Below are 26761 nucleotides of genomic sequence, written 5' to 3'. Positions count from 1 at the left end.
GTACAAGTCCTGAAAAATGTACAGGTTAAAGGCTTTGAAATATAGTAGCCTGTCAATACTTTGATGTTGTGTTCAACTAAGATCTACAAAAACTTTGAACATTAAAAAAGCAAACTTGTTTCTTGCTTATCAAAAGAACATTTTTATGAATTTGACAAACTTCCCCTGCAACGGCTCATGTTCCAATTCCAACACGTGCTGTTGCTCATACATGAATGCAACAGTCGCCCCTAACAATTAAACGATTGTCTTCAGGGCCATTAAGATTAGAGTTCTTTCGACAGAAGACACTTTTTTTGTATAGAGATTTAAACCTTCTTTTGAGGAAACAAAATCAAAAGAAACTACCAGGAGAATAAATAATACAGATTGTATTAAATTAATGCAGATTTTGTGATCTGGTTATATTGGCTAAACAGTGTTCAGATATAGCCTTCTAAAGGAAGGTTCAGAAAAAAGCTTAACAAGTTGTAAGAAGCAACAAAAACAAAGACTTTATTCGGCGTCCCACTGAAAGTTTGATTTTCTTCTGCAATATGCCACGCAATTCAGGGGAAAGAAAATTTCAAAACCTTTAACCAAGGTGCCGGACATGCAGATATCCATATTGACACCTTACAGATGGCAAACATATGACCGTGTATAGACCAATACTGGTGGTTCTGCTCTGCCAGCTTCGGAAACAAAATATGCCAGACAAGCTTGTAAATCATTAATCAGAATTGGCTTAATACAGTTTCCTCTCAAGAGAATGATGGCAAAAGAAAAGTATTCATTCATACTTTTCACTGTATCATAGGTCTGCAGATCAGTGCATATGCAGTGTTATGGCAATCAATAGACCTTCCGCAAGCTGTTCTGGCTCCATCTCTTCTATAAAACCTGGACATTACTTTGCAGCCGCTCAGGATGACCTGTAGAAAGGAAGTGATAAAAATTATATTTAGACATTGTTTGACTTCTCTCTCCCCCCACATTCATCTTCTCCCAACCAGGCAAAACAGATTTTGCAGATTTGAAGGCTTTCACTATATATTATATATTACACACACACATATATATATATATATATATATATATATATATATATATATATATATATATATATATATATATATATATATATATATATATATATATACACACATACACAGTGCATTCAGAAAGTATTTACAGCGCTGTACTTTTTCCACATTTTGTTATGTTACAGCATTATTCCAAAATCAATTGAATTCAATATTTTCCTCAAAATTCTACAAACTATACCCCATAATGAGGTAAAAGAATTTTTTTGAAATCTTTGCAAATTTATTAATAAAAAAAAAAATCAAAAAAATTACATGTACATAAGTATTTACATTAGTATTTGGACATGATTTGGAAAGGCACACACCTGTCTATAAGTCCGAGCACAAACCAAGCCATGATGTTCAAGGAATTGTCTGTAGACCTCCGAGACAGGATTGTATTAAGGCACAGATCTGGGGAAGGGTACAGAAAAACTTCTGCAACATTGAAGGTGCCAATGACCACAGTGGCCTCCATCATCCATAAATGGAAGAAGTTTAGAACTACCAGGACTCTTCCTAGAGCAAACTGAGCGATCAGGGGAGAAGGGCCTTAGTCAGGGAGGTGACCAAGAACCCGATGGCCACTCTGACAGAGCTCCAGCGTTTCTCTGTGGAGAGAGGAGAACTTTCTCTGCAGAACTTCACCAATCAGGCCTGTGTGGTAGAGTGGCCAGACGGAAATCACTTCTCAGAAAAAGGCACACGACAGCCCGCCTGGAGTTTGCAAAAAGGCACCTGAAGGACTCTTAGACCATTAGAAATGAAATTCTCTGATCTAAAAAACTGAGATTGAACTCTTTGGCCTGAATGGCAAGTATCATGTCTGAAGGAAACCAGGCACCGCTCCTCACCTGACCAATACCATCCCTAAATTGAAGCAGGGGGGAGGCAGCATCATGCTGTGGGGTGGTTTTTCAGCGTCAGAAACTGGGAGACTAGTCAGGATTGAGGGAAAGATGAATGCAGCAATGTACAGAGACATCCTTGATGAAAACCTGCTCTGGACCTCGGACTTGGGTGAAGGTTCATCTTCCAACGGGACAATTACCCTAAGCACACAACAAAGATAACAAAGGAGTGGCTACGGGACAATTCTGTGTATGTCCTTGAGTGGCCCAGCCAGTGCCCAGACTTGAACCTGATTGAACACCTCTGGAGAGATCTGAAAATGGCTGTGCACAGACGTTCCCTATCCAACCTGATGGAGCTTGAGAGGTCCTGCAAAAAAAAAATTAGAGAAACTGCCCAAAAATAAGTGTGCCAAGCTTGTAGCATCATACGCAAAAAGACTTGAGGCTGTAATTGGTGCCAAAGGTGCTTCAGCTAAGTATTGAGCGAAGGCTGTGAATACTTACGTACATGTGATTTTTTCCATTTTTTTATACGTTTGCAAAGATTTCAACCAAAATTTCTTTCACATTGTCATTCTGGGGTATGGTTTGTAGAATTTTGAGGAAAAAACTGAATTGGATCCATTTTGGAATAAGGCTGTAAAATAAAATGTGGAAAGTGAAGCGCTGCAAATACTATCCAGATGCAGTGTGTGTGTATGTGCATATATAAATGTGTGTAATATATATATATATATATATATATATATATATATATATATATATATATATATAGTAGCTTACCAGTCTTTACAGCAGATGGCTAGAAAAGTTTATTTCCAGAATTTTTTCACCTTTATTTTTAGTAATACACTTCTTGTCCTAGGGTGACCACACTTACTAAATGTACCATATCCATGAAGGCACAGTGTGGTTGTCCTAGGACAAGAAGTGTGTTAGCACAGAACACCTCTCCCTCTACTGTTCTTTATAACATTGGGGAAAGTATTCTATAGCTCAGTGATGTAAGGTGGGTAGACCTGAAAATAATTATTGAAATAACACTGGAAAGTGGGCCAATGCCAAAAAAGGAACCACTTGATTTCTGGTAGAATTGCCAGGTATGTTTATTGCAAACAAATATAACAAAGTTGCTTTCAACTGTATAAATAAGGAAACGGTTCACTTTTAAAAAATGAATAGTTGCACAACTTTTTTTGCATGTAAAAAAATGGGCATTTATATATATATATATATATTTTTTTTACTAAGACCTTGAAAAAAGCCTTGCACCCGCGATCAGTAGATCGCAGGTGCCATGCAGGACTCCGGCAGACCTGTCAGTGTAAGCCGTCTGCTCGTACCTCATATGGGCAGGCAGTTACACTCTGACAAGAAGAGAAAAGGAACTACCTAGAGCCCTTAACAGGGCCCTGGTAGTTCATTGAGACTACAAGCCGACACCCCCAAAGGCTGTCGAAACCTGTAGTTTCCCATTCACAGAACTCTTAAAATAGTGAGTGAGCAGGGGGAGAAAATCCCCCGCTTGCTGTCACTAGATGCAGCGTCTCGGGGAGACACTGCAGGAGTAGGAACAGGTTACACCCTAAAAACGGATGGAACATGTAACATGTTTCCAAAGATGAAATTATCTTTTAAAAGAAGGGAAAGAGGAGGTCATTTATAGGGTTAGCATACACTTCATGATTCGGTGTAAACCTATGAAAGAAAAAATGATGCAATATTCGGTTCTGTATAAAAGTGATAAGTTAGGCGGCACAGCAAAGGGACACAAATGGCTATAACACGGACTGCAACACTGCGAAAAAAAAAAGTAACATACAAAACAAACCAATAACGGAACAAATGGACAAGAACACAGAACAAATGTTCCCTTCACTATGCTAATGTTATAGCTTAGCTTCTCAAAATATCTTTAAAAAAAAAAAAGTATTACATGCCCACCCATAAATGCGGATAAAAAAACGTCAACAGCCTATGAAAAGTATATCCTTTATGCTGATCAAACCTTTAAATTATACACAAATTATATTCTAATCTAGCGTTTGTTAAATTATGGGTCAGGACTAAAACTGCAGATGTGTTTGGAATAGAAAAAGCGTTTAACCCTGAAAAGGTAAGCGGAGGCACTATAGGCCTATAAGATAGCAGATAGGTAGCTAGTATCACACCACCAATTTAGGCAATGTTGTTCAGCAGTGGTCATTTTGCAGTCTCTGTGGACATTACCCACCCAAATTGTAATATGAATACAGCTGCATTAGTACAGTTTGTGAGGTTTCTTTTGTTAAATGGTAGCTGCTATTTGTTTTTGTATAGATTTGTCATTTTATTATAAATTCTATTCTTGAGTAACAGCACAGGAATTGCTTTGGGTCTTCTGATTAAAAAATGTAAGCACTTCTGTTCTACTTTAATGAACAGGCTAGAACCTCAATAGGTATATTCCCTAAAAGTGTTTTCTTCAGCTATATTAAAAAAATAAATAAAAAAGTGCTTATACATTTCAGACTTTGGCCCTTAGTCATATCATTTACCAAAAGTGAATATCTGAAACAGCCATTGGCTGAGGTGCCAACTATTGTTTGAAATGTGATGCACATGAATTGAGTATTCAAAGTTTGCCACTGGCGGAGCAAGGTCATTGTACACGAGCGAACAGTTTATAATAGATTATAGGGTTGCACCAATATGGTTACCGTTGCCTATACAAAGCATTTGGACGAATATCAGTACTCATTAAAATGCACAGATACTAAAAACCGGTACCTTCGGGTCTTTCAGCTGTCAGCAGGACTCCCCCAGTTGACAGCTGAAATGTTAACAAAAACATGCTGGCAATTATCAGTTGTTAAGGAGCGGGGCCGCCACGTCCTTAATTTATGACTCATTCAGCTGTTAGTGGGGTTCCAACGGTTGAAGTGTAAACAAAACAAGGGGTGGACTGACCATTAGAGCACTCAGGCATTACCTGAGGGCTCGGGGCCAGTAGGAGGCCCCATGATAGAAAATGTCAGCGCCCATGAATGCAGTGGCTGAGGTGTGATATGACAGATTCACCAGCTCCCATGGTCCCTGTAGACACTGGGGCTCTCCCTAACCTGCACTGACTGCCCAAAGAGTGGGAGGATGTGACGGATTGACTCTTCTCCTCCACGCTGATAGCCAAAGTAAATCAGCACCAATCGCCAGCCATCACAGCCACCTACCTCTGGCCATCTTGGACATGAGCAGTCCCAGGGATGTAGCGGTGCTCAGGGGGAGAAGGAGCAGGCACACACATTGTACACTGATGTTATCCCTCATGATGCGGGACTTACAGATGAAGCTCTGTAGATAACCATGACTGGCGCTTGGCTCAGGAGGCATCAATTAATACAATAAGGACAATTGTAGTGCTAGAAGAGAAGGATGGTGCGGTAGGGATGGCAGCATGGTCCTCCTAGCTGTGGGGCCAGCAGTGCCGAGTGTTGGTAGTGCTGTGTTTCTTCATCACTTGGTCTCATCCAGATAGTAATATTACACAGCACACTAATAGATAATAGAGACCCCCTCCCTGCTCCTCCTCCTCTTCATCTTGATCTCCCCTAACTGGTATCGGCGAGTATTCTTACTCTGCGAATAAAAAAAATAAAAAAAGGAGAAGGTGGTGCATCCCCATTACAATTCCTTTATGATATTATAAACACAAATCTACCTTGTAAAAGAATGGAGGTCTGGTGATTTAAAAGAAATATGGCTGAAGCTTGTTTGGTCATACTTCACATGCACTTACTTTTCTACTCCTGTGACCCAGAATCAGCCAACAGTGGGCTAAAATCCCCTGTCAGCTGACGTCACAGAGCTGCTCTAGTCTCTGGATGTATCCCAACAATAATGTCTTGATCCACCAAAGTGCCTGACCAGCAGCTTGCTCAGCGTCTCAGACCTGAGAGCCTGAACCAGCTGCTCCTGCCCTCTCCACAGCCCGGCGCTCCAGTGAGCACTGGAGTAGCAGAGCACAGAGCAGTGACTGACAATCACTGCTCTCTACTCAGAGCAGACCCGAGAACTGAATGATAAGCAGTCATGTGATCGCTCAGTTCTCATGCTTAAGAGCCAGCGGGGCACAGTTGCAGCTTCAGACTGATGATGCAGCCATATAGGTGAGTATGTGTGTGTTGTTTTTAGTTACTTCCTGCACTTCTCCTTTTAATATAATGCAGCAAAATAATACACATAGGCCATTTTCTCTTTTATTGTAACCTTTATACAACACTCATGCCTGTCCTCAAGTTTACTATCATAATATCTGCCGTTATGACAACTGACAACTGACCCTTAATCGTGGTCAGCACAAGACGCTGGTCCACACCAGATTGCAGGAAGGCCAACACCCTCGCCACCGAAAAAGAGCGAGGATGGACGCCCCTGGATTCACACCAGGCAAAATAAGCCTTCCAGGTATGGTAATCGATTTTACCGGACGAGGCCTTCCTAGCCTTGAGCAGGGTAGGAATGACCGCTGACGAGAGACCCTGATCTCTCAGGACCTGGCTTTCAACAGCCATGCCGTTAAAGCAAGCGACTGTAAAGCAGGATGGAAGATCGGCCCCTGAGACAGCAGATCGTCTCCTGACAGGAGCCGCCATGGAGGTTCGACGACCAGTTGCATGATGTCCGCCTACCAAGACTGGCACGGCCAGTCCGGGGCCACCAGAATCACCAACTTCGGTTCCGAGACCAACCTGTGAAGGCACCTGGACAACAACTGAATCGGGGGGGGGGGGGGGCATAAATCAGACGATACTGATTCCAAGGTACCACCAGCGCATCCAAGGCGTCTGCCAGAGGATCGCGCGTTCTTGCCACGAACCTTCCCACCTTGTTGTTCAGCCAGGACGCGAACAGATCCACATCCGGGGATCCCCATCGCGCACACAGCATCTGAAACGCCTCCGGGTGTAGGGACCATTCCCCCTGGTCTAGGGTCTGGCGGCTCAGGTAATCGGCCTGCCAATTCTCCACACCTGGAATGTGGACTGCCGAAATCGCCAGGACGTGCATCTCGGCCCAAGACAGAATCTTGGTCACTTCCTGGGCCGCCCGGGCACTCCTGGTGCCCCCTTGGTGATTGATGTAAGCCACTGCAGTGGCGTTGTCCGTCTACACCCGCACAGGGCGGCCCCCGAAGATGATCCGACCAACGGAGCAAGCACAGTCTGATCGCTCGCAGCTATAAGATGTTTATTGGCAGGGAGGATTCCTCCTCCAACCAAGTGCCCTGGGCAGACCGAGTGCCCAGAACGCCACCCCAGCCCGACAGGCTGGCGTCCGTGGTGACCTCCGTCCACAACAACGGCCGGAAGGATTTCCCCTCTGTCAGAGCCGGAGACTGGAACCGCCACAGAAGATCCCCTCTGGTTTGGCGACTCAAGCATATCCTCCTTTCCAAGGAAAGAGGATGCCTGTCCCATCTGGCCAGGATCTCCGCTTGAAGAGATCGTGTGTGGAACTGTGCAAATGGTATCGCCTCGAAAGACGACACCATCAACCCCAGGGACCGCATGCAGGTCCTGAGCGATGAGGATTCGTTGTCCCCGAGGGACCTGACCTCATCCTGTAGAGTCCGGAGCTTGTCCTCCGGCAGAAAAACTTTGGCTTGGGCGGAATCCAGGACCATCTCCAAGTAGGTGAGTCGAACAGAAGGGGACAAAGTCGACTTCTGAACGTTGATGGTCCACCCGAACTCCTGGAGTGTCTGAACCATAGTTGACAGGTCGCGTAACAGGCTCGGACTGGCACTCGAACTTAACAGGAGATCGTCCAGATAACCCAACCCAAGATCGCAATTCCCTGCGCCCGTAACAGGGCCAGAACAGGGGCCAACACTTTGGTAAACACCCTTGGAGCCGAAGCGAGACCGAAAGGTAACGCCACAAACGGATAGTGTTCCTCCGCGATTGCGAATCAGAGATACCTCTGATGACCCTCGAATATGGGGATGTGTAGACACGCATCCTTGAGGTCGATGGAAGCCAGGAAATCTCCCGGGCTCAGGGAGGCTTCCACCGAACAGAGGGATTCCATGCGGAATTTTTGAACCCGCACAAAGCGGTTCAGAGCTTTCAAGTCCAGAATCGGAAGTACCTTGCCTCTTCTTTCTGGGCACAGTGAATAGATTCGAGTAAAACCCCCGAAACCTGTCCCGATGCGGCACCGGGACGATTACCCCCTGGGCAAGAAGATCTTGAACCGCCCAGTGAAGATCTTGCAAACAATCTGGGGTCAAACGAAGATTTGAGGGAAAGAATCTGTCTGCTGGACGCAAAAGGAATTCGATCTTGTAACCTGATCGAATGATTTCCTGAACCCACCTGTCCGGAATCCGGAGCAGCCAAGGTTCGGGAAAATCGCGCAGACGTCCCCCCACCCCTGGAACGGGTGAGGGCGTCCCTTCAGGTCGAGGCGGCCTGGGCCGCCATGCCAGCGTGGGCGGCTTTTTGCTTGCCCGCCCAAGGTTTCTTCTGGCCACCCTGGCCTTTAAAGAATTTTCCCTTATCCTGTGCCTTGAAGGCAAGAAAGGACCCCTGATTTGGTTTAAAGGAAGGGCCCCGCTTACCGCGGAAAAACTTACCCTTGGGATTCTGGGGCAGCAGAGTTCTCTTGCCCCCAGTGACCCCCTTAACCAATTCGTCCAGGGAATCCCCAAAAAGGCGATTCCCCGCATAGGGGGATGTCAGACACCGTCTTTCTTGAAGTCTGGTCGGCCGACCAGCTTTTTAGCCATACCAGGCGACGGATTATCACCGTGACAGCAGACAGTCGTGCGGCTAAAGGGGCCTCATCCAAGGCCGTGCCACACAGGTACAGAACAGCCTGAATAATCTGGTCCACCATCTCCAAAGTAGCAGGAAGGGCGGAATCAGCCACAAGGGTGCGCCTGAGCACCTTAGCCCAATCTACCACAGCCTGAGAGACCATGACAGAGGCGAAAATAGGTTTCATCAAAGAACCCGCCACCATAAAGGAGTGGCGAGTAAGAGATTCCACCCGCCTATCCGTAGGGTCCCTAAACACCGGGGAATCCTCCGTGGGCATAACAGTGGCCTTGTTCAACCCGGACACCATGTGATCCACCTTAGGGGCCAGCGTCCAGCACGAATCCGTAGGAGACGCAAAAGGATAACGGAACTGAAACCACTAAATTGCGCTTCAAATTGCGCCATTGTTCGTTCACCGTTTCGTGAAATTCAGTGGGACAAGGAAACACTTGCGCCGCCTTCTGGGTTCTACGGGTCCCAAAAGAAGACCGCTTACCCGGCGAGTTGGGCTCATCCTCTAAATGTAGTGTATCTTTAACAGAGGCAATAAGCGCAGACATAGCAGCGCGTTCTCTGGCCGTCCCAGGGGGGGGAATCATCCCCTTCCTCATCCTCCGCCTCCCCTTCTGACTGAGAAGACTGAGACCCTGCAGGGGGTACACTGTCCGTGGCAACCATATCAGATTCTGAATCAGAGGAGTGAGAAAGCCTAGGCCTTTTTCTAGAAGACTGTTCAGACATCAACAGATCCACTTTGGACGCTAAAGTCGCAAGTGCAGCAGTAATCGCAGAGGATTCAGGCGTACCTGAATCATCCACCAACGCTGGGGGAATTTGCTGTCCTGGCACTCCATAAAAACGTTTTGGCGCTGGCCCTTTAAATTGCGATAGCGGCGAAACCCACCGCAATAAGGACTAAACTGAGGTACCCCACAGGAAGGAATATAACTGATAGCAAAGGAATATCCCCCGAAAAACAGCAGGAAAAGACCCCTAGAAGTGTAGCTGTACAGTTATCACGCTTGCTGAATGATCTGGCTGCATGAAGAAAGGAAGTGATGTCACACCGCTAGAGGCTGAATAGGATCGGACTAAGGAAAAATGGTTGCACATAGAAATCAATGGGAGGCTCCGGGAAAATGGCCGCCGAACACGTGCAAACAACAACCTTGCCACACCAAAGATGGCGCCCGAAAGGGCGCGATACACTACAGGGAAAATGGCTGAAGTGCCCTTACTGAAGCCAGAGCAGCCGCCCACACCCAAAATGGGGGCCCCGCGGTTTTTCACCGCATCGGCCCGCACATGCATGCCTGTACCCCTAATAAGCCACATAAAACAGTGCCGACGGGGACAGGGACCCCCACAACCCCCCATAGAGAGTCTCAGACGCAATAGTGCCCCCACAGGGACCGGGAGGAAATGCGAGCCCCAGACACACAGACATGAGGGGAGAACACAGACTCCATGCAGACTGACATCCCCAGACAGAGGCCCCACACAGAATGTACTCACCGATCCATGATGGCGTGGGTGCCGCTCTGCGACGGGAAGCCTCCCACCCCAGGTGGTGGGGGTGCCGTCAGCCAAACAGGATTTTAGTAACGCAGGGTAAACTGCAGTTGAGGCATTGCGAGGTGTCCCTGAGGTTGGTTGCGAGGCCAGGGCGTACGCATAGCCTGCTAAACGCTCGATGGCGGGCTGGGAATCCGTAAGGCTCTAGTACAACCAGTCCGATTCCCAGCCCCGCAAACGCTGTAGTCTTCCGAAGATCCGACTAAGCGCAGTACAAATAAAAAGCTAGTAGTGCAAAGAAAACACTTGGCATAAAATAAAAGTAATAAAACAGAAGAAAGGCTGAGACTGTAGTCCCAGCACAGGGAAGCCTATCTTACTCCTAACTAGGCAGAAGGCAAACTGAGTTAGGAATGCTGATAGCAGGGGGGTATTGGACCAGTGGAACAGCCCCTACAGGTGTGTCTATGCAAATTGTTTTGTATTTTAACAAGTCTTATGCCTAGCTTGCTCCTATGGATAAGAGGTCAATACCCATTGGTGAAGACTATATGAGGGGCGGCGACTGTCAGAGGACGTAAGAGAAATGAAACATGTCTTGGCAACACACATTTTTATAGCACCAAAACAAACCATTGCGAAGGCATGGAAAACACCTCTCCTCTCTTTTGAGGTGAAGCAACGGGTGCATAGTAGGTTGAGAAACGAGAAGCCTACAGCGATACCCACGGACATGAACCAGGTTTCCAGTAATGAGCCCACCTTCCCAGTTTTTGGACCTATAGGAAATTTTGCTGAGCCCACTGGTGATAGCCTTGGATTCCCTGGGGCAGGGCTTATTTTTTTCTTAAGGACTCCTTATTTCTTGGTTTAGTTACATAGTTACATAGTTAGTGAGGCTGAAAAAAGACACAAGTCCATCCAGTTCAACCTATGATGTGTGTGTTTGCTTTTAACCGTACATTGTATACCCCTGTATGTTGTGGTCTTTAAGGTGTCCATCTAATAGTTTTTTGAAACTCTCAATGCTCCCTGCTGATACGACTGCTTGCGGAAGAGAATTCCACATCCTTACCGCTCTTACAGTGAAGAACCCCTTACGCACTTTAAGGTTAAACCGCCTTTCCTCAAGTTTTAGTGAGTGGCCACGTGTCTTATTGTATCTCCTTTCTCTGAATAGTTTGTTCCTTATGCTAGGGTCGCCAGTACAGTATTTGTACATTGATATCATATCCCCCCTCAATCGTCTCTTCTCCAGAGAGAATAGGTTCAGTGCTTGTAGTCTTTCCTCATAGCTGATGTCCTCCATTCCCCTAATTATTTTTGTTGCCCTTCTCTGGACTTTCTCCAGTTCCAGCACATCCTTCCTGAGGACCGGTGCCCAGAACTGGACAGCATACTCCAGATGTGGCCGGACCAGAGTCTTGTAGAGAGGGAGAATAATCTCTTTATTTCTGGAGTGAATCCCCTTTTTTATACAACCCAGTATTCTGTTGGCTTTGCTTGCAGCGGCTTGGCATTGCATGCCACTTCCAAGCCTGTTGTCTTCCAGTACCCCCAGGTCCCTTTCCATCCTAGACTCACTCAGAGGTTCCCCCCCTAGTGAGTAGCTTGCTTTCTGGTTTCTGGCCCCCAAGTGCATTACTTTACATTTTTCTACATTAAATCTCATCTGCCATGTAGTTGCCCACCCCGTTATTTTGTTCAGATCTGCTTGCAAGATTTCCACATCCTGCATAGAAGATATTGGCATGCCTAGTTTAGTATCATCTGCAAATACTGAGATTGTACTTGATATCCCCTCCTCTAGATCATTTATGAATAAATTAAACAGGAATGGTCCCAGGACAGAACCCTGGGGGACCCCACTTTCCACACCCACCCAATCAGTGTACTCCCCATTAATCACCAGCCTCTGGACTCTCCCCTGGAGCCAGTTCTCTATCCAGGTACTCACCTTATGGTCCATACCTACCTTCCTTAGTTTGTGCAGTAAGCGTTTGTGGGGAACGGTGTCAAAGGCCTTTGCAAAGTCCAGATACACCACATCCACAGGCTTTCCTTTATCTAAGTGGCAGCTCACTTCATCGTAGAAGGTTAATAGATTGGTTTGGCATGAACGATATTTCATGAATCCATGCTGATTACTACTTATAATACCGTTTTCATTACTAAAGTCTTGTATGTGGTCCCTTATCCCCTCCAAAATTTTGCAGACTACTGATGTTAGGCTGACCGGCCTATAGTTACCCGGGATATATCTCGGCCCCTTTTTAAATATTGGTACCACGTTGGCTTTTTTCCAATCAGCTGGCACCATACCGGTCTGTAAACTATCCTTAAAGATCAAGAATAATGGTCTGGCAATCACCTGGCTGAGCTCATTAAGAACCCTTGGGTGCAAGCCATCCGGTCCCGGGGATTTATTTATGTTAAGTTTCTCTAGTTTAGCTCTAAGTCTATCCTCTGTTAGCCATGGCGGCACTTCCTGAGGTGTATTATTTAGTTCGGCCTTACAAGCGGGGTTCGTGTAGCCCCCCGATTCCTTTGTGAAGACTGAATAAAAAAAGAAATTATTTAACACTTCCGCCTTTTCTCTGTCCTCAGTGGCCATTTTTCCTTTATCATCTTTTATGGGGCCAATGTGTTCTGGCCTCGCTTTCTTACTGTTTATATACTTAAAGAACTTCTTGGGGTTCTTTTTACTCTCCTCCGCTATATGTCTCTCGTGTTCTATTTTAGCCGCCCTGATTTCGTCTTTACATTTCTTATTACACTCTTTGTAATGCTTAAATGCTGCCAATGACCCCTCAGTCTTGTATTTTTTGAAGGCCTTTTCTTTAGCTCTAATATACATTTTTATGTTGGAGTTTAGCCACCCAGGGTTTAGTTTTGCTCTTTTAAATTGATTTCCCTGTGGAATGCACTGGCCCACCCCCTTGTTAAGTATGCTCTTGAAGCACTCCCATTTTTCTTTGTTCCCTTTGTTTCCTTTTCTTACTCTCCCTCTTGTTCCTTTCTTCCGTTTTTTTTTTTTTTTAATTACCTTTTTTGGGTATTTACTCCCAGATAGTAGTGTGGAGCCAGTTATTCACTCTCTGGCCACATTTTTGGGGTCAATTTTTCCACCCCCTTTTTTGACGGTATAGCTTTTTAGCCTTTGGGTGGGGGTAAAGCCCTCTTGCACTTCGGGTGGCTTATAGGATAGTTCCCCCCCCCCTTTTTTTTAAATAAATATATATTATACACACACAAACAAACATAAACACACACACACACAGCAGCTCACAAAAGTGAGTACATCCCTCACACTTTTGTAAATATTTTAATAAATCTTTTCATGTGCCAACACTGGAGAAATTACACTTTGCTACCATGTAAAGTAGTGAGCGTACAGCTTGTATAACAGTGTAAAAGTTGCTGTCCCCTCAAAATAACATACAGCCATTAATGTCTAAACCGCTGGCAACAAAAGTGAGTACCCCCCTTAAGTGAAAATGTCCATTTAGCCATTTTCCCTCCCCGGTGTCACGTGACTCTGAAAAAAAGAATTGTTGCTCTACATAAACATGGCCTAGGCTATAAGATTGCCAAGACCCTGAAACTGAGCTGCAGCACGGTGGCCAAGACCATACAGTGGCTTACCAGGACAGGTTCCACTCAGAACATGCCTCCCCAAGAAGTTAAGTGCACATGCTCAGCATCATATCCAGAGGTTGTTTTTGGGAAATAGGCGTATGAGTGCTGCCAGCATTTCTGCAGAGGTTGAAGGGGTGGGGGGGTCAGCATGTCAGTGCTCAGACCATACATCGCATCAAATTGGGTTGTATGGCTGTCGTCCTAGAAGGAAGCCTCTTCTAAACATGATGCATAAGAAAGCTTGCAAAAAGTTTGCTGAAGACCAGCAGACTAAGGACATGGATTACTGGGAACCATGTCTTGTGGTCTAATGAGACCAAGACAAACTTATTTGGTTCAGATGATGTCAAGCATGAGTGGCGGCAACCAGGTTAGGAGTACAAAGACAATGGTGGTGGGAGTGTCATGGTCTGGGGCGGCATGAGTGCTGCTGACACTGGGAAACTACAGTTCATTGAGGGAACCATGAACGCCAACATGTACGGTGACATACTGAAGCAAAGCATGATTCCTTCCCTTCAGGGACTGGGCCACAGAGCAGTATTCCAACCTGATGACGGCCCCAAACACACCTCCAAGATGACCACTGCCTTGCTAAAGAAGCTGAGGGTAAAGGTGATGGACTGGTCAAGCATGTCTCCAGACCTAAACCCTATTGAGCATCTGTGGGGCATCCTCAAACAAAAGGTGGAGGAGTTCAAGGTCTCTAAAATCCACCAGCTCTGTGAGGTCATCATAGAGGAGTGGAAGAGGACTCCAGTGGCAATATGTGAAGCTCTGGTGAACTCCATGCACAAAAGGGTTAAGGCAGTGCTGGAAAATATTGGTGGCCACACAAAATATTGACACTGGACATATTCACTTAGGTGTGTACTCCCTTTTGTTGCCATGGTTTAGACATTAATGGCTGTGTGTTGAGTTATTTTGAGGGGACAGCAAATTTAGACGGTTATACAAGCTCTACACTCACTACTTTACATTGTAGCAAAGTGTCATTTCTTCAGTGTTGTCACATGAAAAGATATATTAAAATATTTTCAAAAATGTGAGGGGTGTACTCTATTTTGTGAGATACTGTATGTGTATGTATATCTATATCTATCTATCTCCATCTATAAATCTCCTTTATTTTTAGGTCCTTGAGAGGGCCCTCGGACTTTATTTTTATATACGAACATAGGTCAATCTCAGGTAATGCATGGTAAATGTTACATGATGATTCCTGAAATACTGCTTGTTTTGCGTACTTTCTAGGCTTTGATCATTGAGATCTACATGGTTTGTTATTATCCTACAGACCGTAAGGGTACGGAGGCATTCTGATCTGGTTTACCTTTCGTCTTTGTAGTTACTAGCTATACCATATAAGAGGCCTACTTGTCTGTGGTATATAGGTTATCTTTTTCAAATCACTTTCCGCCACTGGTCTTGGCGTCGGTTCACTGTTTTGAGAGTTTGTCTTTAGTCAATAAAAACATTGTGAAAGAAAGAGGGATCAGGTGGTGAAGGCATTATATGTACAGGTCACATACAGTGGGAGGATGGAGATGAAGGTGTAAATGTACAAATTATGTGGGATAACGGAAGTGGGGGGTTAATATGCAAGTCAGATTAGAGACAGGACGGGTCTGATATATACTTTTGAGAAGTGGATTTTAATAATGTTGACAATATTAATAAAGTGCACTGGTTCTGGCTGGTAGTCTGGGGGCTTTTCTTTCCTCTCACACATCAATTGGTGTTTGGGAGGAAAGAGTGCTTCCTGATCACCAGCCAGTAAATGAGAATGGCTGCTAATGGCAGCCTTTGTTTACATTCTGTAATACTGTAATTATTCACAGTGAAAAAGGAGTAATATTGACATACCTGTAAATGCCATATCTTAGAGTACAGTACAGGACACATGCAAAGTATTAATTGACCCTGGGCTATAGGCTCATACCTTCAGATGATTGAAGTGGCAAGCATTTGAGGACACACCCAATAGGCGCCTCCACTGCGTGAATTCTCAGTTTTATAGCATGTAATGCAGTGTAATCAAGGAGTAGAAAGCAGGGTGGCCTGTGACTTGTACTCCAAAATAATAGGATTTTTTGTACTCACGTAAACTCCTTTTCTCTGAGTTCATTGACAGATACAGTTGCACATTCTTTACTATAGGGTTATGCTGCTCTCTACAGGAGTAGGACTAAGCAGACCACACAAAAGCTTGGCCACGCATCGTGGGCTGTCCCCAGCTGGAATACACCCCCCCTCTGCTTCGATACTCCAATTTGTAACAAGCAGTAACAGAAGCATAAAAACTCCTTAGGAGGGGTGGGTGCTGTGTCTGCCAATGAACTCAGAGAAAAGGACTTTACGGTAAGTACAAAAAAAAAAAAAAATTCTCTTCCGTTCATTGACAGACACGGCTCCATATTCTTCACCATAGGGACGTCCCAAAGCAGTGCCAAACATGAGGGGTGGGAGCAACAATCCCAAGGCTAAACACAAGCCAATCCAGGTAATAGAAGCTCAACTAGAACAACAGGAGCCCAACCTGAAATACACCCTCAAGAGGGAAAAACAAACCCTCTAAATTGCAGTCTGCAAAATTTTGTGGCCAAAGGTGGTTACCGCAGATGCCAAAACATCCACTTTGTTAAACTGTGAAAAAAAGTATGCGCCGACCACCAACCAGACACCATGCACACCTGCGCCACTGACGCCTGACGACGAAAGGCCCATGAAGCACTTAGTGCCGTCACAGGGAAAGGGGAGAACCCCACTCCTAAGCGAATAAGCCTGTCACACCATCTGTCGGATCCAACTGGAAATGGTAGCAGAGGAAGCTCCTTCCGCTGCCCGTTCGGAAGCACAAAGTGCGAGTCTGAACCCTGAAACGACTTGGTGGCTGCTAAATAGCTTGAACAACATCCAGAGTATGGAAGGCAAATTCCCTGCAATGAGCCAGCCTGGGACACAAGGACAGCAGCACAATGTCCTTATTCAAATGGAAATCAGAGACATCCTTCGGGAGGAATGACAGCCTAGGTCGCAGGCCAACCTTATCCCTGTGAACCACCAGATAGGGAAAACCACAGGACAAAGCCGCCAACTCAGAAACCCTGCGTGCAGAGGTGATAGCCACCAAAAAAGCCACCTTTGTGACCGCTTAAGTAATAGGTTCAAATGCCACAGTGGCAGAGGAGAACATACAGGCGGAGTAAAATGACCAACACCTTGAAGGTATGTATGCACCAATGCATCAGAAGCCAAAAGATCTTTGAAAAAAAAAAAAAAAAAAGACTGCCAAGCCAGACACTTGGCTTTTCACAGTGCTCAAACCAGTTTTTGATCAACACCCTGTTGAAGAAAGGCCAGAACCTGAGCCATCACAAAGGAATGAGGATGGACTCCTCGAACCTCACACCAGGAAATGTACCCCTTCTATGTCCAATGATAAAGCTTTCAAAATGTACGTTTCCTGCCCCCTTCAACATGGTCAGAATCACCAAGCCAGACAAGCCCCTGTCCTTCAGCACCAGACTCTCAACAGCCAGGCTGTCAAAGCCAGCGACTGTAAAGCAGGATGGAAGATCAGCCCTTAAGAAAAAAAAGAGAGTCCCTGAGAGGAAGCCTCCAGGGGACGTCGGTGACCAGTCGCACCAGGTCGGTGTACCAAGACCGGCGAAGCCAATCGGGAGCCACCAGAATGACCGGAATCCCTTAGGCCTCTATCCTGCGTAGAAATCGCAAAAGAAGCTGGAGCAAAGGAAAGGCGAAAATCAGATCGTACCGGTTCCATGGAGCCACCAGAGCGTTCGTGGCATCTGCCAGAGGATCTCGCGACCTGGCCACAAACCTTGGCATCCTTTTGTTGAGCCGAGACACCAACCACCTCGGGGGTGCCCCAAAGCAGACAAATCTGATGAAACACATCCAGGTGAAGGGACCATTGCCCCTGGACCAACGCCTGTGATAATCCGCCTGCCAATTTTCCATGCCGGAAATGTACACGGCGGAGATGGCCAGAAATAACCCTTCTGCCCACCGGAGTGCCGGACACCTCCAGGGCCACTAACACACTTTTGATTAAAGACACTTTAATCCACATAAGGCATGCCCGTGGCGTTGTCCGACTGAAACCACACTGGGAGCCCCCGGAGCTGTTCCGTCCAATGATCCAGGCAAAGCCTGATCGCTCAAAGTTCATACAAGAGATTGATGGGCAGCCGTAGCAAGGTCAGGGAGCGCAGCCACCAGACCGGATTACACTTTGGTCGCCCAACTCAGAAAAATCACCATGTCCAGCGACTTGGGACACTTGTCCCATTTGACCAGAATCTCCTTTTGAATGAATCTCATGTAGAGCTGAGCAAACTGAACCACCTTGGAGGTGGACACCATCAGGCCCAACAATCACATGCATGCCCGAAAGGACGACCACTTGTGGTCAGAACCAGGGCAACTCCTGAAAATGCACAAGCCACTCGATCCCTCACAAAGTCTGGAGAGTATTGCCACATCGGACGTAAGAGCCGAAGGAGACTGTTTGAAAGAGGATGTCGTCCAGGTACCCCAGCACAGCAATACCCCGCAACATTAGGACCGGGCCAACCCTTTTGCTTAGAACCGAGGAGTGGAGGCTAGACCGAAGGGCAACGCCACAAACGGATAGTGCTCCTTTTTCACAGCAAAGCGAAGGAAATGCGGATGCCGGGTGCAAACTGGAATGTGCAGGTAGGCATCTTTGATGTCTAAAGAAGCCAGGGAATCCCCTTGATGTAGTGACGCCACCCACTGCCCGAAAGGACTCCATCCTGAATTATTGCACCCCCACAAAAACAGTCCAGGGCCTGAGGTCCAGAATAGGACGAACTTGCCCTCCTTCCTGGAAACCACGACAAAAAAAAAAAGTTCCGACACCGGGATGATCACGCTCTGGGACAACAAGTCCTGCCCTGCCCACAACAGAGCTTGCAGCCGATCCAGGAGCAAGTGCACAGTGGAAGGAACGAACAATTCCAGAGGAGAAGAACAGAGTTCTATCTTGGAACCAGATACAATCACCTTGTGGACACACTGGTTGCTGACCCGGGAGGTGCACGGCCCCAGAACCAACTAAGACGTCCCCCCCACCCCAGATATGGATGGGGGCAAACCTTCATGCCGAAGGGGCCTTGTCAGCAGGTCTAGAGAAGCCTGCTCTCTGACTGCCAGACCAAGGCCACCAGAAACCTCCCAAAGATACTTTGAGGGGCTTGGAACCTTTTTCTGAAGTCCCTGAGGCACGAAAAAAAATTCTTATGGGCTGATTAGGAAGTCACACGCCGCTGCTGAGGCACCTTCCCTTTCCTAGACTGTGGAAGGAAGGAACTCTTACCCCCCATCAGTCTCCTAATGATGTCATCCAGGGTAGCCCTGAACAGGCGCTCGCCCAGAAAAAAAGCAATTTAGTCAGGGCCTTCTTTGAGGTTTGATCACCAGACCAACACCTTAAAGCGGAGTTCCACCCATTTTTAATAGGTTGGAATACATAGATCTATGTAATCCCCTTTAAAATGGCTTTTACCAATGGAAACTTTTTTTTTTTTTTTTTTGCTAGTAAATACCTTAATTTCGGCTTTATTCCTCCTCTCCTCACTTCCTGGTCCGATCGGCGATGACGTCATTCGGCGATCCGCAGTGTCTGCTGGGATGTATTCTATTCCAGAAATCTCGCAGTAGCTGTATCTGTACTGAGCCGCGCCTGCCCCGCCTCCGCCCCGCCTCCTCTCATTGAGTTGCATTGTATGAATGTATTAAGGCTGTTCTCTGCCCCGCCTCCTCTCAGGTTTTGAAATTGGGGGGAAACTGGCCACCCCCCAGACGCAAAAGCGTCGCCCACACGGTCAGTGTCTAAGACACCAGAGCAGAGGCCAAAACAGGCTGCAATAAGGCACCGGCCATAGTAAAACAGGTAACGGATTCCCAAAAGCCGGGGATACTACCACCGGAAACATGGTTGCCTTAGTTAATAACCTGGAAATAGGGGACCGTTCATTTCCTCAGAGACGACCGCCCAAAGGCATATCAGACAGCGAATTGTCTTGGGACCAACAAGGGTCGTATTGGATGCACCCAGCGTAGAGAACACCATAAACAAACGGAACGGATTGCGAGTGACAGACGGAACAGATACGTTCATAGCATCCTTGGCTGCATCCTCCAACATAAATGGCTCTTAAACAGAAGCAATCAATACACCTACAAATGCCTTTTTTTGCGGTGCAGCAGCCATGGAGGAATTAGGCTCCCTGTATGATGGGTCAAGTAAACATGGACTCAGACCCCGTAGGGTGGTCCCATCTGCAACAACGGAACCAGATGCAGGATCTGATGAGACAGGAGAGGGCAGGGGCAGGAGGGGTGGGTGCATTTGCTAGGCCAAAACCCAATGCCATCCTTACCCCTCACAGGGGGGTCAGCGACAAAATCCTGCACGTTATTCCCCCGCAGGTGCCCTTCCAAGGAGGCCCGCAGAGGAGGCTGCAAACAGACTGATGCAGGGACACGCTGATGCGGGACGACCTGCAGACAGGCTATACCCACAGTGCCACTAGGAAAGGCAGCTTCCACACAGAACAATGGCAGCTAAACCTGCCTGGGACCCTGCCTCCCCAGAGCCGCTGTACCAGAAGGGGGCAGCCTAGTAGGCAGCGGCCTAATTTTTTCGTCCGCCCGGCCATGGGAGCCTGATTAGCGGGAAACCAGTCCGGGAAGCAGAGGGGAGACAGATGTTCCAGGGTACAGAAGCCGCAACTGGGGCCACCCCATCCAGGATCCAGCTAGTAGGCCGCAAAGCCGTGGCCTAAATTTTCGGCCTGCCTGACCGCGTGGTACTTAGACCCACGGATACCGGGTAACCCACCCCCCAGGCAAACCAGCTGTCCCAAGGGGACCCAAAAAAGGCCACCCATCCCATAGCAAGCCCCCTGAGAGTGACAGGGGGACAGTACGATCGCAGGCACCAAGGCCAGGGGCACCCACAGCCTGGGCATCAACCACCCCGCCCTGTCCATGAGCACAGATGGGCAAGCCAGCTCAATGCCACAGAGGGAGGGGTGAGGGAAACGCCAGAGGGACAGACCACCCCAGAGAGTACCCACCCCCAACACTGCAACCAGGAAAGGAGAGGTGGGGGGCCTTACCTACCCATCCAGCAAAGCATGCGGTTAACACTCCTACCGAAGTTGGAGGGCTGCCGGTCAGAAGGAATGCTGCAACGCTGCCGAGACCCAGTAGTATGCGACCTTCCAAGATGTTTAACTCGTAGGCCAGCCCCTGTCCAGTGGGGCTATGTCATGGCCAACAGAATGCGGAACTACGGTCTGTGCATGCTCACTGGCTGGGCTGAGGGGACCACTGGAACTGCAATAGTCCAGCCCATCACTCAGCCCGGCAGTTGCTAGAAGATCTCCACAGGAAAAAAACAGGAAGAAATCCAAAAACATACAGCAAAAAAATATAGACAAAAATGCCAGGACCTAAGGCCTGTCAGGGAGACTAGGTCCTACTCTTGAACTAGGCCAACAAATAACTGAGTATCTCTAAGCAGAGAGGGGGGGGGGTTATGCCAGCTGAGGACAGCCCATGAAGGCGTAGCCAAGCTTTTGTTTTATCTGCCTAGCCTTCTCCTGTAGAGGGCAGCATAACCCTATGGTAAAGAATACAGGGCTTTGTGTCAAAAGGAAGAGAAATAGAATTTACAGAAAAAGTCAAAATTCCCTATCTTAAATCATACAGTACTGATACTCCCTTGGAAAGAAAGAATGGTCTTGGGCACAAAGATTTACAAATCCTTGTGAAGTATAAGAAATGGCTCTGCACAGGATAGGTCATCTAAGGGAATATTCCTGAAGGTTTCAAAGGGTTGTTTCTACAAAAGCAGAGCAAAGAAAGAGATCCCAAGTCAGCACAGGATGCTGCAATAGGGGCTTCATGTCACAAGTTCTTACAAGAGAGAGCAAAGCCAGAAGTCTTTGAAAAAGACAAGGTCATAAACTGTCCTTTCTGACTGCTAAAGACTAAGTTCTGTTCCATGAGATTATCTCGTTTGCTTACTTTAAGGCTTCATGACTCATTTCCTTCTGTGTCTGCCTCATGTGGGGCAGGAATACTGAGAATGGGAGTAGGAGAAATGGCGTGCCATTTTTGAGCCCTGGACAAAGATGGCTGTATTAAAAGACATTTTATTTGTCTGAGGAATTGCAACATAGATGCAGAAAATTATGCTTTTGTCAGGTAGGCTGCTTGTTGTGTGCCTGAAATAGAGCTAGAACCAGAGACTGCTGTTCGCGTCAGCTCCTGCTTTGGTGCAAGGGGCACATTGTCACTGAGACTGTGGTGTAACACCTGGTCATCCCCCTGTGACTAAGCTCGAGTTTAACATAAAAATGTATAAAGTTTACACTCCAGTGAATACAATTTAAATATAGCCCTAGTCTTTTACAATAACGGTTAAAGCTACAGAGTGACCCTGTCTTGCCTGTTTGGAAAGTGAGCTTGGAAAACATCTTCATCCACTGAGAAAGAGACCAGCCAGTGAAAAATGCAGAAGAAAAGGCCTAAGCCTTGTTCTCTTAACCTTAGAAGCAGGGTATGAGTTTCCATTATGAGGAAAGGGCGTGTAATCAGGCAACCAATCTTGTAATAACATGCATGGGAGATCCCTCATCACCTCATGACTGTCCCAATTGACAGACAAAAGAAAAAGCTTCCCAAGGCTGAAGTGATCCCAGGAGAATCGGCTCAGAACCCATTCTGAAGTGGAAGGCATATCAGGTAACCAGAATCCAAAAAAATGTATGGCAGGGCAAACACTGCACACCTGTAACTAGTTCCACAGCACATGATATATAGGGCCATCCAGCAATGTATACTATGCAGGAGCTAAACCCTCATGCTGCGGGGATCCGAAAGACAAAGAATTGACAAGCAGTGTGGCCAATAGGGACACAGCATCTTTGATGGGAAAGTGCCAGAACCCTTCCAGGAGGAAAATATCTCGTAGTACGTAAGAATTGTCCAGCAGAGTTCGTCAGTATTACAACTCACAGAAGGATCCTCCATTGAAGTGGAACATGTCTTTTCTGGTGAACTAGAGAATAGAGCAGAGACCCACTAAAAAAAAAGGAAGCATTCCCAGGGTGGTTCAAAGGCACAATCAACAACCCCAAGCCAGAGACTGCAAATAAGTATCTGAGACTTCTTGATCCAAGTAATCCTAGGGTCCAAAACTCCTTGACAATGAAATGGAGACTAATGATGGATGAGAGCATCCAAGAGAACGGGAGAGATGAGAGAAGGGTAAATCCTAGATAACCCACAAACTCCAAAAAGTGAGAAAGGACACGTTTTGGGCAGGTAAAGAAGATACCAGAATGGGACCCCTTTTAGTTAGGGCAGGTGTTTATTACAAACGCTCTTGGCCCTAGGTGAAACATGGGTACACGCAAAAGACCCAGAAGAGGCTCCCTCTATGCAAGGCCCTACAGGAGTTGGGTCTAGCAGAAGGACTCAGATTGCCAAGTCTACCAATCAGACCCATTTTGAGAAGGGAATCTGGGTAATGCTAAATGAACAGTATCCTATCAGAAAAAGTAACAGCCATAGCAGTGTCCTGTGAACCTTGTGAAATGGAAGATCTCTCGGTAGAGAGCTAGGGGTTTAAAAGTACCCAAGAATATTGAGCTCTCCTTAAGAAAAAAAAAAAGAAAAAAAAAAAAAAAGGGTTGCAGATTCGAAGGGGAAACCATTCTTAACGGAAAGCTCCTGTCAAGGAAAGTAGCAATGAACCCAGAGTGCAGAGAACAAGACTGGACAAATACACCCCTAAGAATAGTCTCATTAGAATAGGGATGAGGGACAGCTGAGCAAACTGTCAATTTAAACCATTTAGCCTGGTTATCTGGGAATACTTGAATGAATTAACATTGGAGTAGGTACATTGCCCTGAACATACATCTAGGGAAGAAGGCACTGACTACAAGCTTGTATGATGGAGTATAGGATGGAGAAAGAGGTTTGTTTGGCCTTCCACTGACCTCTTGCATTGAGGTAGGAGTGTGCTCAACCGGATTTAAGGAGGCAATTCAACTGCCAGAGAAATGTGGAAAGGTCATAACACTGTCAACCTGTTTGGTAGTATGTCTGTTAATGTGGACTACTGGAGAATCTATGGTGGAGAAAACAAAAAAACAACAAAAAACACACAACAGCAGAAAACCCCCTTTGCCAAAATGGAAAAGCTCCACTGTAGACTCCAAGGGGCCAGTGGTCCCGAATTCTTGAGTGAAGTAATCCAGAAAAAATTTATTGAATAAAGTCAAATAAAAAAAAAAAAAAAGGCAAAAGAAAAAGCATAAAGAAAAAAAAATAGAAGTAGAAAATTAAAAATATGCTGGGTAGTGGAGGGGTTATACAAGGTTTGGTTTCAACATTTTTTTGTTTGTTTGCCAGTCAACCTCCTGTAGCAGGCAGTATAATCCCACTGTAATAGAATTCCTGTGTCCCTCAATAGCCGATAAAGCAAACGATTAACATATATTGACTATCTTGAGCTTTTCCTGACTGAAAAGGATATATATAGCAATGGTATCAGTGTACAATAATGTAAATACAGTTCTTAATAATGAGGTCAAAAAAGGAAAAATGAATCTAAGACTTACCACTTTCTCTGGAATCCTCCATGAAAGCACCAACAACAAGAGTGCCCCATCCTACCTATTGGGACAGGAAGTAGATAGTTCAAAAAGCCCTCCCCTCCGATTCACCTTGGTCTAAAATTTAAAGAACAACTTCACACCCAAATACCCATAAATATACAGTATTAGAAACGTTTAATCAAATACTGCCAACTTTAACACAATTCCCAGATAGAGTATATGACATTGCATGCAAGATCAAAGTCCTAAAAAGTCACTCTCCTTTAAGTGCTAAGACAACATAGGTGTTCTGCATTTAGCCTATGCTTGAATGTAATAAATAAGTGATATGAGCATTTATAAACTCCACAAATATTTCTACAGCCATTATATTCTCACAAATTAGAACAAATTATTAACCTAACGCATAGGGCTGGCTACCTTTACTATAAACTGCTTATTTTAAGCAGGGAGGAAAATGGGTGCTGCCATGGAGGATTCCTGAAAAAGGAATTCTTGATTAGTCTGAATCTCGGGTTCATAATCCCTGAAAGCCAAATTCTTTAAAGACTATGAAGAAAAAAAAAATATTTGAGTCCAAGGCTTACAGTTGGTACCATGTTATCCGCAACAACTGCTGGCTTCCATAAAATATAACTGAGGCAACCATGCTACAGACTGACAATTAGCTAGCATTTTCCACATTGGGGCTTTTTTTTTAAAAAAAATTGAGATGTATAGGTACAAAACATAGCCTTTTGGCATTCCCCGGCTTATACATAAAACACAGAACTACCAAGAACACTTACTAAAGAACCCCCCCCCCAAAAAAAGGGGGGGGGGGAAGAAACACCGCACCTTCTATAGACCTCGCTCAGTCATTCTCTTATAAAATTACTTCAAGGGTTGATGAATTATATGGAGATTCCTGTTCCCTCTCAAACATCAGGATAATGTATCGGAAGAATATTAACTCGTGTTTAGAATCCTAACTGAACAAATGTAATGCAAATCCCTGCAGAGGAAAACAATTTGTTTATATCATAAACTAAACCATCAGGGGGGAATGAATTCAGTCCGTGGACTCCTGATCATCTGTTGTACACTTCCAATCTGTCCACAAGTGCCAGACCTTCTCAAATTTCCTAGGGCAAGCCAGAGACAAATAAGTAGCTTTGTACAGGGGGTACAACCTTAATGAATAAACGCTTCCAGAAGGGCACAATTAGGACACTGTGGGGCTTGTTAATGAATATTATGGCAGCCATACTTGGCTGAAAGGGAACTAAAAGGTGAATCTGGGTTACTGATGAAGTCGGAGATCCATGATCAGCTACATAATGTTACCACATTTTTCGGAAAAGCTGAAGAAAGCCCAATATAAGAAATAATATCTTTACAGTAAGGATGACAAGACTGATTCTTTAAGAGCAAATAACTTACAGAATCTAGTTCAAGAATGAGTGTCTAAATTGTAAAAACAGACCCAAGAAATTTTACACAAAACCTCTAAAAATGGTGTTTGGTAGTATAGTATTTGGTAGTGTAGTGCTTTTATTAAAATTATACCAAAGTCTCTCTTTTGTTTTGTAAAAAATAACAAACATGTTCATACTTACCTGCTCTGTGTAGTGGTATTGCACAGAGCAACCCAAATCCTTTTCTTTTCGGGTCTTTCCCTCCAATTGAGTGCCCCCACAGCAAGTAGCTTGGCATGGGGGCACCCAATCCGAAGCTCACTCTGTCCATTTAGACAGAGTGGCAGCCCGCCCCCCTCCTCATTGGCTCTGTGACAGCCGAGTCTCCCAGCGATGTTGCATGAATCTAGATGAACCTCAGGGTAAGTATTAGGGGCCTGCTGCACACAGGCTGTTTTTATCTAATGCATTTTAGCCATCTTTAAAACTGAACTCAGGGAATTCAGGCTGTACAGGTGACCTTTGCCAATGTTTATTTTCCCAATGGGAATCAATCCCAGTTTCTAGTAGACCTTCTCCCAGTGTTGTTAGAGTTTGCAGATGGGCTCTTGGTCTGGAGGGGACCTTCATTTTTCTATGGACCCTTTGCTGAATGCATCACCTTGTGCCTCCCACCTTTCTTATTCACACTTGAAGCGACTTAAGGCGGATCTGCAACTTCTGCACTCGGTGGATCCCTGGAGATTACTGAACCCTCAAGAGCGAGACTCTTCTTAATTCTCTCCAGTTTACCATACT

At 45.8% G+C, this 26761-nt stretch overlaps 1 protein-coding gene across 3 annotated transcripts in view; it reads right to left on the bottom strand.

The window, feature by feature from the left end:
* Positions 1-339: 339 nt before the first annotated feature.
* The window catches only part of PPP1R2 (protein phosphatase 1 regulatory inhibitor subunit 2), a 75965-nt gene continuing 49543 nt past the window's right edge, over positions 340-26761 (bottom strand). Inside the window, exons 6-7 of one of the 3 annotated variants that reach the window (XM_082251566.1) lie at positions 24570-24624; positions 340-914 (exon numbers count right to left, since the gene is read on the bottom strand). In XM_082251566.1, the coding sequence (XP_082107692.1) occupies positions 905-914; positions 24570-24624 (65 nt within the window). In that variant the 3' untranslated portion in view covers positions 340-904. The remainder of the gene's footprint in view (positions 915-24569; positions 24625-26761) is intronic. The other 2 variants (XM_082251568.1, XM_082251567.1) reach the window with 2 other exon arrangements.

This window comes from Pelophylax lessonae (genome assembly GCF_965119305.1).
Source record: "Pelophylax lessonae genome assembly, chromosome: 3".
Classification (NCBI taxonomy): Eukaryota; Metazoa; Chordata; class Amphibia; order Anura; family Ranidae; genus Pelophylax; species Pelophylax lessonae.
Note: the sequence above shows the minus strand (reverse complement) of the source record. Positions and strands in the feature narration are given on the sequence as shown.